Raw genomic sequence first — 14,818 nt, 5'->3', positions numbered from 1 at the left:
AGGTACAATGACCTTTATTCAGAACGGTTTTGAGGAAATGTCACTGGACCCGAAACGTTAACTCTGATTTCTCTCCACAGATGCTTCCAGACCTGCTCAGCTTTTCCAGTAATTTCTATTTTCTCTATCCTTAATGATCTTGAGACAAACAAATCCTGTGCTAATAATATCATCAGCGTTACAAAAAAAGTTTGAATTTAATCTGCTTGAAGTACATCCTCCTCCAATTATAGTGGGGTATCAGATGTCTTCTTTCTGATGAGTTGAGGAAATAGAATTTGTCTTTAAAATAGAAGAAAATACTTACATCAAGTCAGATAACTTTCTTCTACATTCTCAAAGATCCATGACATTAATCCTATAAACTCATTTCATTTGCTTTATTAGGAGCCAATGGTCTTGCCAATCCCAGGGATTTTAAGGTTCCTGTTGCATGGTATGAGAACCGAAAGGTTCCGACTGGATTCACTGTCATCAGCAAGTTCCAGGGCAAGTTATTTGCTGCCCAGCAGGTAAATGTGTGTCTTATTCTTGGTGATAAATACTGAATGTGTAATAAGGATACACAGAAACTGAACAAATTAAACGTGAAGCACAAATTTGTCTTCCCATTGTTAAGTTGAACTGTTTGGAGCAGGAAAAGTCAATGTTCACTAACTTCTCTGTGGTGTACCTAGTGGATGTGGTTAATTTGATGTTTTGATAAGGTGGTGCACACAAGAGGTAAATAAATGAAACTCAAGCACATAGGATATTGGTTATTATATTGGCATGGATTGACGATTGATTCAAGGACAGAAACAGAGTAGAAATAGGTTCACTCTGAAGTTGCTAAACTGTGACCTATGGGGTATCACAATGTTTAGTGCTTGGGCCGGAGCTATTCACAATTTATAGGATTGATTTGGATTGGGGAGCAAATATAATATTTTCAGTTTTGCTCATGATGCAAACTGAGTGGTGAAGTGAGTTATTAGGATGATGAAAAGTGGCTTCAGGGGGATTTGAACAGGCTAATAGAATGGTCAAGCATGTGGCAGATGGAAAACATAAATGCAGTACATTCTTTAAATAGGGAGAGATTAGGAAATGTTCATGTTCAAAGGGACCTGATCCTTGTTCACAATGAACTGAAAAATAATGTGTTGGTATATTAAGTAATTAGGAAGACAAATAGTATTTTAGCCTTTATTCCAAGAGGATTTGAGTAAAGGAGTAAAACTGCCTTGTTGCAATTGTATCACAAGTAGGTGAGACTGCATTTGGGGTGTTGTGTATGTTTTTGATTTCCTACATACCCTGTAGTACAACAAAATTTCACCAGACTGATTCCGGAGATGGTGGGATTGTTAAGAGGAGAAATTGAACCTAATTCTTGATTCGTAAGGGTATCAAAGGTTACAGGGAGAAAGGTTCTGAAACCTATCAGCCATGATCAAATGTGGAGCAGACTTAATGGGCCAAAAGGCCTAATTCTGCTCCTGTATCTTATGGTCTTAGTATTCTCTAAAGGTAAGAAGAAGGAGAGATGATATTATGAAACATTCAAAATTCTTAAAGGACTCGGCAGGGTAAATGCAAAAAAAGGATATTTTCCCTAAAAGCTGGGGGATTTATAACAAGGGCACACTGTCTTAGGATAAGGGGCATGCCATTTCGGACTGAGATGGGAAGAAATCTCTTCATTCAGACGATGGTGAATCTTTGGGATTCAGTACCCCAGTGGTCTGTGGTTGCTCAGTCACTATATATACTCAAGACAGAGACTGATAAATATCCAGATGTTAAAGACATCAAAGGATATAGGGATAATGTGGTTAAAAGGCCCTGAGGTAGAAGGTCGACCATTGGGCTAGATTTAAATGTGCCCACTGGGTGCATTTATGATGGGGGAGCATGTAAAATTGTTCATGTGAATAGTTTAAGGGTTTTAAGGCCAATTTGATTATAGCTAACTGATACTGGCCCAGGGAGAAGGCTTTTAAGTTAAAAAAAAATCTTGTACAATGAAAGGAGAATGGCCAGTTCTCTCAGCTCAGCTTTTCTCTGGTTTGATTTGGGTTTTTGGCAGTCTGACTGTTCATTGAAGGCAGTCAGACAGTTTTGAAGCTGCTGGATCCAAAGAAGCAGGTCCATGCTGGTACACTCTCTCTGGTATCTCTCCTGTAAGCCCTTGTGTTTGATTTTACCTTTTATGCCAATGGGGTGTTTATGGGATTGTTGCAGGTATTTGGAACACCGTCATCAAATTAGTATAATCTGTTGGGTTTTTGGAAGATTAAGTTATTTGGTACTCTGTTCTCTTTTGTTTGTATTTCATTCAGTCATCTTGTAAATAAATTCTGTTTTGTTTGAAACTGTGGTTTGACCAATTACATCCCTCCAGAAATAGCCGTGTTAAACCTAATTAAAACAACTAGCAAAGCTAGGGTCTGGGTTACTTTCTTGAAATGTTTTGAGGGGGTCTGGCCTGGTCCATACAAATAATTGGAGCCAGGTAGATCTAGTTGACTACGAGATCCATGATTGGGGTTGTCAACTGGGGCCAATCAAAAGACACTGGCTGACTAATCAGCTCTACTGCAGTTAGGCGGTAGTGTCGGGGTAAAATCAAAGAAAAAAGAAAAAATAAATAAGTAAGCAGGAGTGTCAGAGAGCTGACTCTGTAAGCTGGCTCTGAGGAAGCTGGATCCAGGCCAAAAAATAAATTAACAAGGGATATGGGGATATGGCAAAGTTAGCAAGTGAAGCCAAGATGTGTGTTTGTTTATAGGATTCTAGAATTAATTGTAAGCTGTGTAAACCCATTTTCACAAAAGTATTAAATATTATCAGACTGTGAGAAGAAAATTAACAAGGGATTTAGAATCCCCTCAGTTCAGGGGGCTGATTCCAAACTGGCTGGTCACAGTTGGTGTGCTGTGCACATTGTAAATAAAGGGTGACTTGGTGATGGGATACTGGCCTCTGTGCAGTTATCTCAGCAGTCATCCAGCTGGGATCTGACCAACTGAAGCATCACTTTCTCATTTTTACTTTCTAAATCACTTGAAGTAAAGGCAAATGTACTTTAATAATTCTGAATTACTATATAAAAATAGGGCAATAGATTCTCGAATCAAATTACTCAGAATCTCAAATTTAATTCAGCAATTTCTAATTTTGTAGCAGATTAAGAAATTCAATCTATTATTTTTAGGCCTTTTCGCCATTTAATGTTGTGGCCTGGCATGGAAACTATACACCTTACAAATACAATCTGCAAGACTTCATGGTCATTAATTCTGTTTCATTTGATCACGCAGTGAGTATTTTTCTTCTTTTTTTGGTACATAAAATACAAGTAACATATCAATTGTTCTGTCTTCTTACCAATGCCCAGTATAACTGAAACATAACATCTCAATTTATGTCCAATTCCTCTCATAATAAAGGATAGCATGCCATTAGCCTCCTGGATTACTGTAGCTGCACACTAAGCTTTTGTGCCTCATACTCCAGCACACCTAAATCCCTCTCCACCTTGGAATTCTGCAGTTGTTCTCCATTTAATAAATACTCTGCTTTCATATGCTTCCTGCCAAACTGAACAACGACATACCATACCATATTATAGTCCATCAGCCAGATTTTTGCTCAGTCCCTCAATTTATCTCTATCTGTCTGCAACTTCCTTATTCTGGATTAGTGGTGCTGGAAGAGCACAGCAGTTCAGGCAGCATCCAAGTAGCTTCGAAATCGACGTTTCGGGCAAAAGCCCTTCATCAGGAATAAAGACAGTGAGCCTGAAGCATGGAGAGATAAGCTAGAGGAGGGTGGGGGTGGGGAGAAAGTAGCATAGAGTACAATGGGTGAGTGGGGGAGGAGATGAAGGTGATAGGTCAAGGAGGAGAGGGTGGAGTGGAGTGGATAGGTGGAAAAGGAGGTAGGCAGGTAGGATAAATCCGGACAAGTCATGGGGACAGTGCTGAGCTGAAAGTTTAGAACTAGGGTGAGGTGGGGGAAGGAGAAATGAGGAAACTGTTGAAGTCCACATTGATGCCCTGAGGTTGAAGTGTTCCAAGGCGGAAGATGAGGCGTTCTTCCTCCAGGCGTCTGGTGGTGAGGGAGTGGCGGTGAAGGAGGCCCAGGACCTCCATGTCCTCGGCAGAGTGGGAGGGGGAGTTGAAATGTTGGGCCACGGGGTGGTGTGGTTGATTGGTGTGTGTGTCCTAGAGATGTTCCCTAAAGCGCTCTGCTAGGAGGCGCCCAGTCTCCCCAATGTAGAGGAGACCACATCAGGAGCAACGGATACAATAAATGATTTCCAAGGCCCTAAAGGAGCCTTCCACATCCATCAAAGTTTTTCTTGCTTTACTCCACAAATATCATTTATTGTATCCGTTGCTCCCGATGTAGTCTCCTCTACATTGAGGAGACTGGGCGCCTCCTAGCAGAGTGCTTTAGGGAACATCTCCGGGACACCCGCACCAATCAACCACACTGCCCCGTGGCCCAACATTTCAACTCCCTCTCCCACTCTGCCGAGGACATGGAGGTCCTGGTCCTCCTTCACCGCCGCTCCCTCACCACCAGACGCCTGGAGGAAGAATGCCTCATCTTCCGCCTTGGAACACTTCAACCCCAAGGCATCAATGTGGACTTCAACAGTTTCCTCATTTCCCCTTCCCCCACCTCACCCTAGTTCTAAACTTCCAGCTCAGCACTGTCCCCATGACTTGTCCGGACTTGTCCTACCTGCCTATCTCCTTTTCCACCCATCCACTCCACCCTCTCCTCCCTGACCTATCACCTTCATCCCCTCCCCCACTCACCCATTGTACTCTATGCTACTTTCTCCCCACCCCCACCCTCTTCTAGCTTATCTCTCCATGCTTCAGGCTCACTGCCTTTATTCCTGATGAAGGGCTTTTGCCCAAAACGTCGATTTCGAAGCTACTTGGATGCTGCCTGAACTGCTGTGCTCTTCCAGCACCACTAATCCGGAATCTGGTTTCCAGCATCTGCAGTGATTGTTTTTACCTCGTTGCAACTTCCTTATGTCTTCTTCACAACATACTTTCCTACCTATCTTGGTGTCATCAGCGAATTTAGCTATCATATGCCTTCGTTCCCTTCACCTTATTCATTGATATAAATTGTGAAAAGTTGTGGCCTCAGCACAAACCCTTGTAGGACACCACAAGGTAGGACTGATAAATTAAACTGCATTTATTTCAATGCAAGGGGCCTAACAGGGAAGGTAGATGAACTCGGCATGGGGATTAGGAACATGGGACTAGGATATCATAGGAATTACAGAAACATGGCTCAAGGATGGGGTGGAATGGCAGCCTAATGTTCCAGAATACAAATGCTACAGGAAGGATAGAAAGGGAGGCAAGTGAGGAGGGGGAGTAGCATTTTTGATAAGGGATAGCATTTCCAGCTGTGCTGAGGGAGGATATTCCTGAAAATGCATCCAGTGAAGTTATTTGGGTGGAACTGAGAAATAAAAAAGGGATGATCACCTTATTGGGATTGTATTCTAGACCCCCTAATAGTCAGAGGGAAATTGAGAAACAAACTTGTAAGGAGATCTCAGCTATCTGTAACAATAATAGGGTGGTTATGGTGGGGGATTTTAACTTTCCGAACATAGAGTGGGACTGCCATAGTGTTAAAGGTTTAGATGGAGAGGAATTTGTTAAGTGTGTACAAGACAATTTTCTGATTCAGTATGTGGATGTACCTACTAGAGAAGGTGCAAAGCTAGACCCTACTCTTGGGAAATAAGGCAGGGCGGGTGACTGAGGTGTCAGTGGGGGAGCACTTTGGGGCCAGCGACCATAACTCTATTAGATTTAAAATAGTGATGGAAAAGAATACACCAGATCTAAAATGAAGTTCTAAATTTTTACAGTATTAGGCAAGAACGTTCAAAAGCTGATTGAGGGCAGATGTTCGCAGATAAAGGGACGGCTGGAAAATGGGAAGTCTTCAGAAATGAGACGAGAGTCCCAGAGAAAGTATATTCCTGTTAGGGTTAAAGGAAAGGCTGGTAGGTATAGGGAATGCTGGATGACGAAAGAAATTGAGGGTTTGGTTAAGAAAAAGATGGAAGCATATGGAAGGTGTAGACAGGATGGATCGAGTGAATCCTTAGAAGAGTATAAAGGCAGTAGGAGTATACTTTAGAGGGAAATCAGGAGGGCAAAAGGGGGACATGAGATAGCTTTGGAAAATAGAGTTAAGGAGAATCCAAAGGGTTTTTACAAATACATTAAGGACAAAAGGATAACTAGGGAGAGAATACGGTCCCTCAAAGTTCAGCAAGGTGGCCTTTGTGTGGAAATGCAGAAAATGGGAGAGATACTAAACGAGTATTTTGCATCAGTATTTACTGTGGAAAAGGATATGAAAGATATAGAAAGAAGGGAAATAAATCGTGACACCTTGCAAAATTTCCATATTACAGAGGAGGAAGTGCTGGATGTCTTGAAACACATAAAGGTGGATAAATCCCCAGCACCTGATCAGATGTACCCGAGAACTCTGTGGGAAGCTAGGGAAGTGATTGCTGGGCCTCTTGCTGAGATATTTGTATCATCGATAGTCATAGGTGAGGTGCTAGAAGACTGGAGGTTGGCTAACATAGTGCCACTGTTTAAGAAGGGTGGTAAGGACAAGCCAGGGAACTATAGACTGGTGAGCCTGATGTCGGTGGTGGGCAAGTTGTTGGAGGGAATCCTGAGGGACAGGATGTACATGTATTTGGAAAGGCAAGGACTGATTAGGGATCGTTAACATGGCTTTGTGAAATGGGAAATCATGTCTCACAAACTTGATTTGAGTTTTTTGAAGAAGTAACAAAGAGATTTGACGAGGGCAGAGCGGTAGATGTGATCTATATGGACTTCAGTAAGGCGTTCGACAAGGTTCCCATGGGAGACTTGTTAGCAAGGTTAGGTCTCACGGAATAAAGGGAGAACTAGCCATTTGGATACAGAACTGACTCAACGGTAGAAGACAGAGGGTGGTGGTGGAGGGTTGTTTTTCAGACTGGAGGCCTGTAACCAGTGGAGTGCCACAAGGATTGGTGTTGGATTCACTTTTTCATCATTTATATAAACGATTTGGATGCGAGCATAAGAGGTACAGTTAGTAAGTTTGCAGATGAAACCAAAATTGGAGGTGTAGTGGACAGTGAAGAAGGCTACCTCAGATTACAACAGAAAATGATCAGATGGGCCAATGGCCCATCTCAGATAAATGCGAGGTGCTGCATTTTGGGAAAACAAATCTTAGCAGGACTTGTACACTTAATGGTAAGGTCCTAGGGAGTGTTGCTGAACAAAGAAACCTTGGAGTGCAGGTTCATAGCTCCTTGAAAGTGGAGTCACAGGTAGATAGGATAGTGAAGACGGTGTTTGGTATGGCTTTCTTTTATTGGTCGGAGTGTTGAGTACAGGAGTTGGGAGGTCACGTTGCAGCTGTAAAGGACATTGGTTAGGCCACTTTGGAATTTGCGTGCAATTCTGGTCTCCTTCCTATCGGAAAGATGTTGTGAAACTTGAAAGGGTTCAGAAATGATTTACAATGATGTTGCCAAGACTGGAGGATTTGAGCTATAGAGAGAGGCTGAACACGCTGAGGCTGTTTTCCCTGGAGTGTCGGAGGCTGAGGGGTGACCTTATAGAGGTTTACAAATTATGAGGGGCATGGATAGGATAAATGGACAGTCTTTTCCCTGGGGTCGGGGAGTCCAGAACTAGAGGGTATAGGTTTAGGGTGACAGGGGAAAGATATAAAAGAGACCTAAGGGGCAACCTTTTCACACAAAGGGTGGTACGTGTATGGAATAAGCTGCTAGAGGAAATGGTGGAGGCTATTACAATTGCAACATTTAAAAGGCATTTGGATGGGTATATGAATAGGAAGTTTTTGGAGGGATATGGGGCGGGTGCTGGCAAGTTTGACTAGATTGGGTTGGGATATCTGGTCGGCATGGACCGAAGGGTCTGTTTCCATGCTGTACACATCTCTGTGACTCTATGACATCATATCCTGCCAATCTGATAAAGGGCCATTTACATATCCTCTGTTTTCTGCTAGATGGGCATTTTTCTATCCATTCTAATATATGACCCACTACACAATGAGCTTTTATTCTCCACAAGAACCTTTGATACGATATCCTATGGAAATTTTATAGCCTTCTGGAAATCCAAGTATGGTACATCTAGATTTTTCCCTCAATCCCCAGCACTTGTTTCTCATTCAAAGAATTCCAGTAAGTTGATTAAATATGATTTCCCTTTGATAAAATCATACTGATTTTTCCCAATTACCTTGAGTTTTTCTAACCATAATTACTTTATTGATCAATTCTAAGACCGTCCTCATTATAGACATCAAGCTAACGTTTCCAGTTTTCTGCCTTTCTCCTTTCCTAAATAGAGGACTTAGATTTGTTAGTTTCCAATCCTATGGAACCTTTCTTGGATCTAGGAATTTCTGGAAAATTATTACCAATACATCTACTACATCATTAAGAACCTTTTTTAAAGATCCAAGACCCAGAGATTTGCCTGCCCCAAAGGTCCCAGCAGTTTGCCTAGTACCACTTGCCTCATGATTGTAATTTCACTAAATGCCTCACTTCCTTCTGCCTTCTGATTTAGAACCATTAGTTGATTTTTTTGTATCTTCTGTAGTGAAGATAGAAACAAAATATTTAATTTCACCTGCTATTTCCTTATTATCTACTGTTAATGGCCCATTCTCATCTCTAGGGGACCAACATTCACTTTATTTACACTTTTTAAAATAATTATGCAAATACTTGCCATGCATTTTTACATTCCTATCTACCTTCCTCCACATGTATGGCATCCTGTACCACAGTCAATTTACACATTCAGCCTACAGACCCTGAGTTCATCCAAACAGACTAAACAAACCTCAAGCCTACGGTGGGCGGCACGGTGGCACAGTGGTTAGCATTGCTGCCTCACAGTGCCAGAGACCCGGGTTCAATTCCTGCCTCAGGCGACTGACTGTGTGGAGTTTGCATGTTCTCCCCGTGTCTGCGTGGGTTTCCTCCGGGTGCTCCGGTTTCCTCCCACAGTCCAAAGATGTGCAGGCCAGGTGAATTGGCCATGCTAAATTGCCCGTAGTGTTAGGTAAGGGGTAGGGGTATGGGTGGGTTGCGCTTCGGCGGGTCGGTGTGGACTTGTTGGGCCGAAGGGCCTGTTTCCACACTGTAAGTAATCTAATCTAATCTAAAAAAAATGCAGAGGCTAATGCTCCAGTTTCAATTATTTAATTATGTTATTCACTTACTTGTGTTGCCAATTTTTATATGTCATTAATTTCCCAATTTGTATACTACATTAAAATTTAAGAATAGTAAACACCTTAACCACTTACCAGAAACTCACCAGGTAGGTCCTTTCCCCATGGTAGAGGGAGAACTAATTCCAATCGAGCTGTCCGAGTGTTACAGCGGTATTGTTTTCTCACCTACTCCTGCCTATTTCAGGATTCTCCACTGACCTGCTCCTCTTGACAAAATGTGTCATTTTCATTTCATTGTAGCTCTGTAATACTAAATAACTATTTTGCTTTTGGTTTGAGCAGATTAAAACTCACTAAAATTCATTTGTTGGAACAATGAATCATTGAAATAAAAGGAATCCTCTTCAGGGTCAGGCATTTCACCTTAAATATGTAAATCTACAAAACCGATATTATATAAACACTAAAATATCAAGGAATTCAAAATGCATTTGAAGAATCCTGCACTCTAAAATTTAACTGTGAAGTTAAAAACAAAGTTTGCATACAACAGATTCCCACGTACGGGAAAATTACAATAGAAGAAACCAAATCTCGACAACTTTGTATGATGATTGTGATTTAGAACACCAGTGTAATGATAACCCTATGTGTCTTCAGGATCCTTCGATTTTCACTGTGTTAACTGCTAAATCAACTCGTCCAGGTGTGGCTATCGCAGACTTTGTGATCTTTCCACCACGCTGGGGAGTGGCTGATAACACATTCAGACCTCCATACTACCATCGTAAGATAAGAAAAATCCATTGTGTCTTTTCTTAAACATAGTAATAGATTTATATAATATTAAAGAAGCCAAATACACCATGGCAATGAATTCTGTCTAGTCTTTGACACTGATTTGAAAAGATCTTGGACCGGTGATATAAAACATTTAAAAAATTAATCCATATTAATCTCCAGCAGTGAGCTGGGAGGGATATTGTGACTTATATGTTTTTAAATTGGACCAATTATTTATGTTCCCCCATCTTGCTTCTGCACATAGAAATATAGGACACTATAGGTCATTGCTCGTGTATGAATATGCAATTGTATTTCCTATAATGATGTCATAGCCATTTGTAGTATAACTTAATGCAGGGTCACAGGGACAGGGTAGAGGGATGGCTCCTGGTGGGATGGTGTGGACTCATTGGACCACATGGCCTGCATCCACACTGCAGGGATTCCAATAAGGCTCTGTGTGAAGAAAAGTCCTTTACCACTAGTGTGATGATGCAGGCTTATAAACTTTAAAACAGATGTCACTTCACCAGAATCATCCAATGTGCATTTCCCAAGTCTTCAACCATTGATTCTGAGTTTTACCAAGAGGGCAACAAACTAATAATGGAAAAGAGACTTAATAACACTGAGCTATTTCAGAACTGAGCCTTAGTTTTAAATTCCAATGTGTCTCTACTAAATAGGTTAAAAAAACAAACAGAAAATGTAATCACTAGAAAAAGTAGGATCTGTAGTTTGCAAAATAAAGGGTTTTCACACTCCTTTCTTTCATCACCAGGCAACTGCATGAGTGAATTTATGGGGTTGATTAAAGGTCATTATGAGGCAAAAGAGGAAGGCTTTCTACCTGGTGGAGGTAGTCTGCATAGCATTATGACTCCACATGGGCCAGATGCAGAATGCTTTGAGAAAGCAAGCAAGGCAGACCTCAAACCAGAACGAGTGGCTGATAAAACCATGGTAAGTCAAAAAGGATCGTCAAGACAGTGAGGTGAACTTGCTATGCATGGAAACACATTTTCTTGATCATCAGCTACACATCCTGAGCAATGCCTTTACTCCTAAACACCATGTTCTATTGGAATAAAATAAAGTAAATGTTGTAGATGTACCTAAATGTATATTATTGGGCAAGATAAAAATATGGTCACTGCCAGCAAATAATAAGCTTAAGAAAATGCTATTTGATATTCTTGTCTCAATATTTTGTCCTGCACACTTTTTGATCTCCACATCAAAATTAATATGGTCCATTAAAATTAGATGCAACAGGAAGAGCGGCCAGTAGGTGGAAGCCAGGAATGTTACCTGAAAGGACTGATTGGAGTGTGAAGTTAGCTTTATAAAGTACTTTTCACAATAAATTCCATAGCACGTTTTAGCCTCTGAAGTGATTTTGTGAAGTGTACTCACTGTTGTAATGTAGCAAAATGTGAAAGCCAATTCTTCCATGATTAAGTTCCAAAGGTAGCATTGAGGGAATGATCTAATAATCTTGTTTTTTGGTTATTTGAGGGAAAAATGCCAGCCATGCAGAGTTCACCTGATCTTCATCAAATTGTGCCATGGGTACTTTTGCATCACTTGTGAAGATGACAGAACCACAGTTTGATGCTTCACCCAAGAGATGGGATCTTTGATAATGCAGTACTCACCCAGTAGTGCACCGGAGGGAGAGCACTGAATATGTGTTCAAGACTCTGGAATGAGACTTGAACTGACAAACGTCTGACTCAGAGTTGACAGTACAACTACTAACCTAAGGAGCTGATACATAATTCACCAACATGACCAATTTTTAAAATTCAGAATAAATAATGCTCACCCAGAAATTGTATAAAAAACATTTTCACCACTGATAACTTTGGGGGAGTAACATATACACCTAACATCACCACATTTCAAAAGCTCAGCATGATCAGGTTAATTCATCCAAATTCAGTAATCATCTCTCATCTCAACTAAACAAACCATTCTCAAAATGGTGTAAAACTAACTTAGATGAAGAAACAAAAGACACAAAATACTAATGTAGCACTAGGAACTAAACTATTAAAAACTTAACTTTTCATCAAAAAGTTCATGAGAAGACTAAATAGAAAAAGGAGAAAGCATTACAAAAAAAGCCCTGTCCTCATGTTGCAATAGTAAGTGCCTTGCTGAAACTCAACTAAATAGAATTCTGCTAATGTACAGTAATGTACAGTTATGACATGGAAGCCATAAAGCCTTATTCATTCATATTCATACTGAACTGATTGCTCAGCACTTTTTTTACTTAGTGTAATGAGTGAAGATATGAAGAACATTAAGGGACTAATCCTGGAATGATATGTAGTAGCCATGTATTATGGGGCATGAATATGCTCAAATGTGCTCATCAATTCCTAATGCAGCCATTCAGGTTGTAGTGAAGGACTTATTTAGGGCATGCATTTTGTTAATATTGGAGTGGGCTGTAAAAATCTGAATGACATTCTGGTCACAAAGCACCCTCCTGGCGATAGGATTCCAGAGGAACTACAGCTACTGGGTGGCTCTTTCTCGATTACGAGGTCACCTTTCCTTGCTACCGTTATTGTTTTCAACAGTTCGAAGAGGGCAAATCCCCTGGGGAAAACAGATACAAAAAGTGCAGCATGTTTTTGGGTAACTTTTAGCCCTTCACTAGGTCCACATTCTGACCCCCAACTCCTGTGGTGCTGCCAATGCAATATGTTGTGTGTGTCGGAATCACTCCTGAAATATTCATATCAGTGGACTTTGCATTAAAGGATTAGGTCAACTCTCTCGGGCACAGTAACAGCAAATACCCAAGGAGTGAAGATGATGACAAAGCAGGCATAGACAGGTTTCTATCATTTCACTTTTTCTGTATTGTGACTATTGAAAATTTCCAAAGGATATGAACATCCCATTAGTTTGCCCAATTACCCAAAATAATATTTTACATAATAAACATTTGCAGAAAAATTACAATTCACCAATGGGTATTTATTGATAGGGGAAATGAAAAGTGTTATATGATATCAATGCATTAATGTCAGAGATTGGTTCTGGAAGATTTGCAAAGTCTTTGGCATAATCTTATTCATTTAAAACAGCTTATGAAACCTATTCAGTCAAGAGTATTGGAAATCAAACACTCCAAATCACAAACTTCTCAACAAACATTAATAGGGTTAAATTAAAATCGATGAAAATAAATGTTTTCAAAGTGTGATCATGAGAACTAGCACTGTCATATAAGTATATGCAGCAACACCTCAAATTAGTTACAAATGCATGAGCAGTCTGTATTATCGACAAGTACTTCAGAACTGTAGTCTACATCATAAGACATGATTGCTCAAGGCTTAGAGTGCTCCTGGACAACATGCATTGTCCAACTGAACACCATTGCCAAGTTTGTCCAGACTGAGAAATGTGCTGGTTCTAGAACATACTCATGTTATGCTACTTATCTCAGTTGGATTCAGTGTTCACTTCTTTCTATTCAAAACTGCATTACACTCCATTCGTTGTTAAGCTAATCCACTTACTATTTCATTTGACAGGCATTTATGTTTGAGTCTTCGTTTAACATGACTGTCACCAAATGGGGCCTGGAAACCTGCAATTGCCTGGACAAGAACTACTCAAAGTGTTGGCAGCCACTGAAAAATAATTTCAATCCCAACTGGAAGCCAAATGCCAAGTGAACATGGCATCCAAGATTCCTATAACAGGGTGAGATGGTCCAGGAAACCCAGTCAATTCAGGTGTTAAAAGGGAAAAGATACTTTGAAAGAAAGAGTATTGGAAAGATATGGATAATGTAAGAAGTTGGGATTAAAGACACGAGAGTCACTAATAAAACAAAGTTCCTTTCATTGGCCTTCATATGTATACAACTGCAGGCTTTACCCTGCATTTCGTGTTACTACATACAGATATAAATAAACCAAGTTTTCCAGAAAGGCAGATCCCTCGAGTCAGCTGAAACATTGCATTAAGGTTTTGAAATTGCTGCCATAAACAAAGCATGCTCATGGAGAAACATGTTAAGAGGGCATCTATGAATGAATATAAAATTTCAAAAGTTCATGAATTGATAGTTCTTCAGAATTGTAAGATGAAGGACCATTTAAAATTTGAGTTCATAATACAGAACATTCCAATGGAATGTTAACAGATACCATGACATGATAGGTATAGGTAACAAGATATATTGTTTCTAATCTATCAGCGCACTGTCATATATGAGCATGCTGAGAATGTTAGAACTGTTCACATTAGAGATCCATACCCGATAGCATTCTCTTCAAGGTGTAACCATCAAACATTGGAATTCCCAGCTGTCACAATTTGGTGGGTGCCAAGATGAACCTAGCGGTGTAGGTGCTTTTCCAAACATAGAAATGGCGATCTATCTCATATGCTGTGACTTTGGCAAAGTCATTAGCAGACTTCCCAGGCAGAAACAATCTGGATTTTCAGGGCAATGATTCAAAACCAAATCTTAAAATTTTTAACATATGTCACCTTTCTAGACCAGCAATTCTCAGGATATCTGACTAGCGTATTGATTTTGAATTAGGAACAGTTTAATTCGTGGTAAATTGTTCGTATCTAATCTTGTAAAGCCAGTCATCAGCTGCAGTTCAAAGAATCAAATTATGAAAGCTTGTTTCTATCACATTTACTGCACTACAACAATTAATTTTTAATACTTGTTCCAAGGTAATGTTTAGATTTCTATTTCCAATTG

At 40.3% G+C, this 14,818-nt stretch overlaps 1 protein-coding gene across 1 annotated transcript in view; it reads left to right on the top strand.

Moving 5' to 3' along the window:
- hgd (homogentisate 1,2-dioxygenase) overlaps nucleotides 1-14,818 on the top strand; it is a 38,556-nt gene that overhangs the window by 23,434 nt on the left and 304 nt on the right. Inside the window, exons 10-14 of the mRNA XM_072585282.1 lie at nucleotides 388-512; nucleotides 3,200-3,304; nucleotides 9,940-10,066; nucleotides 10,847-11,028; nucleotides 13,626-13,797. Of these exons, the coding sequence (XP_072441383.1) occupies nucleotides 388-512; nucleotides 3,200-3,304; nucleotides 9,940-10,066; nucleotides 10,847-11,028; nucleotides 13,626-13,769 (683 nt within the window). The 3' untranslated portion in view covers nucleotides 13,770-13,797. The remainder of the gene's footprint in view (nucleotides 1-387; nucleotides 513-3,199; nucleotides 3,305-9,939; nucleotides 10,067-10,846; nucleotides 11,029-13,625; nucleotides 13,798-14,818) is intronic.

This window comes from Chiloscyllium punctatum, chromosome 15 (genome assembly GCF_047496795.1).
Source record: "Chiloscyllium punctatum isolate Juve2018m chromosome 15, sChiPun1.3, whole genome shotgun sequence".
In the NCBI taxonomy this organism is placed as follows: Eukaryota; Metazoa; Chordata; class Chondrichthyes; order Orectolobiformes; family Hemiscylliidae; genus Chiloscyllium; species Chiloscyllium punctatum.
Note: the sequence above shows the minus strand (reverse complement) of the source record. Positions and strands in the feature narration are given on the sequence as shown.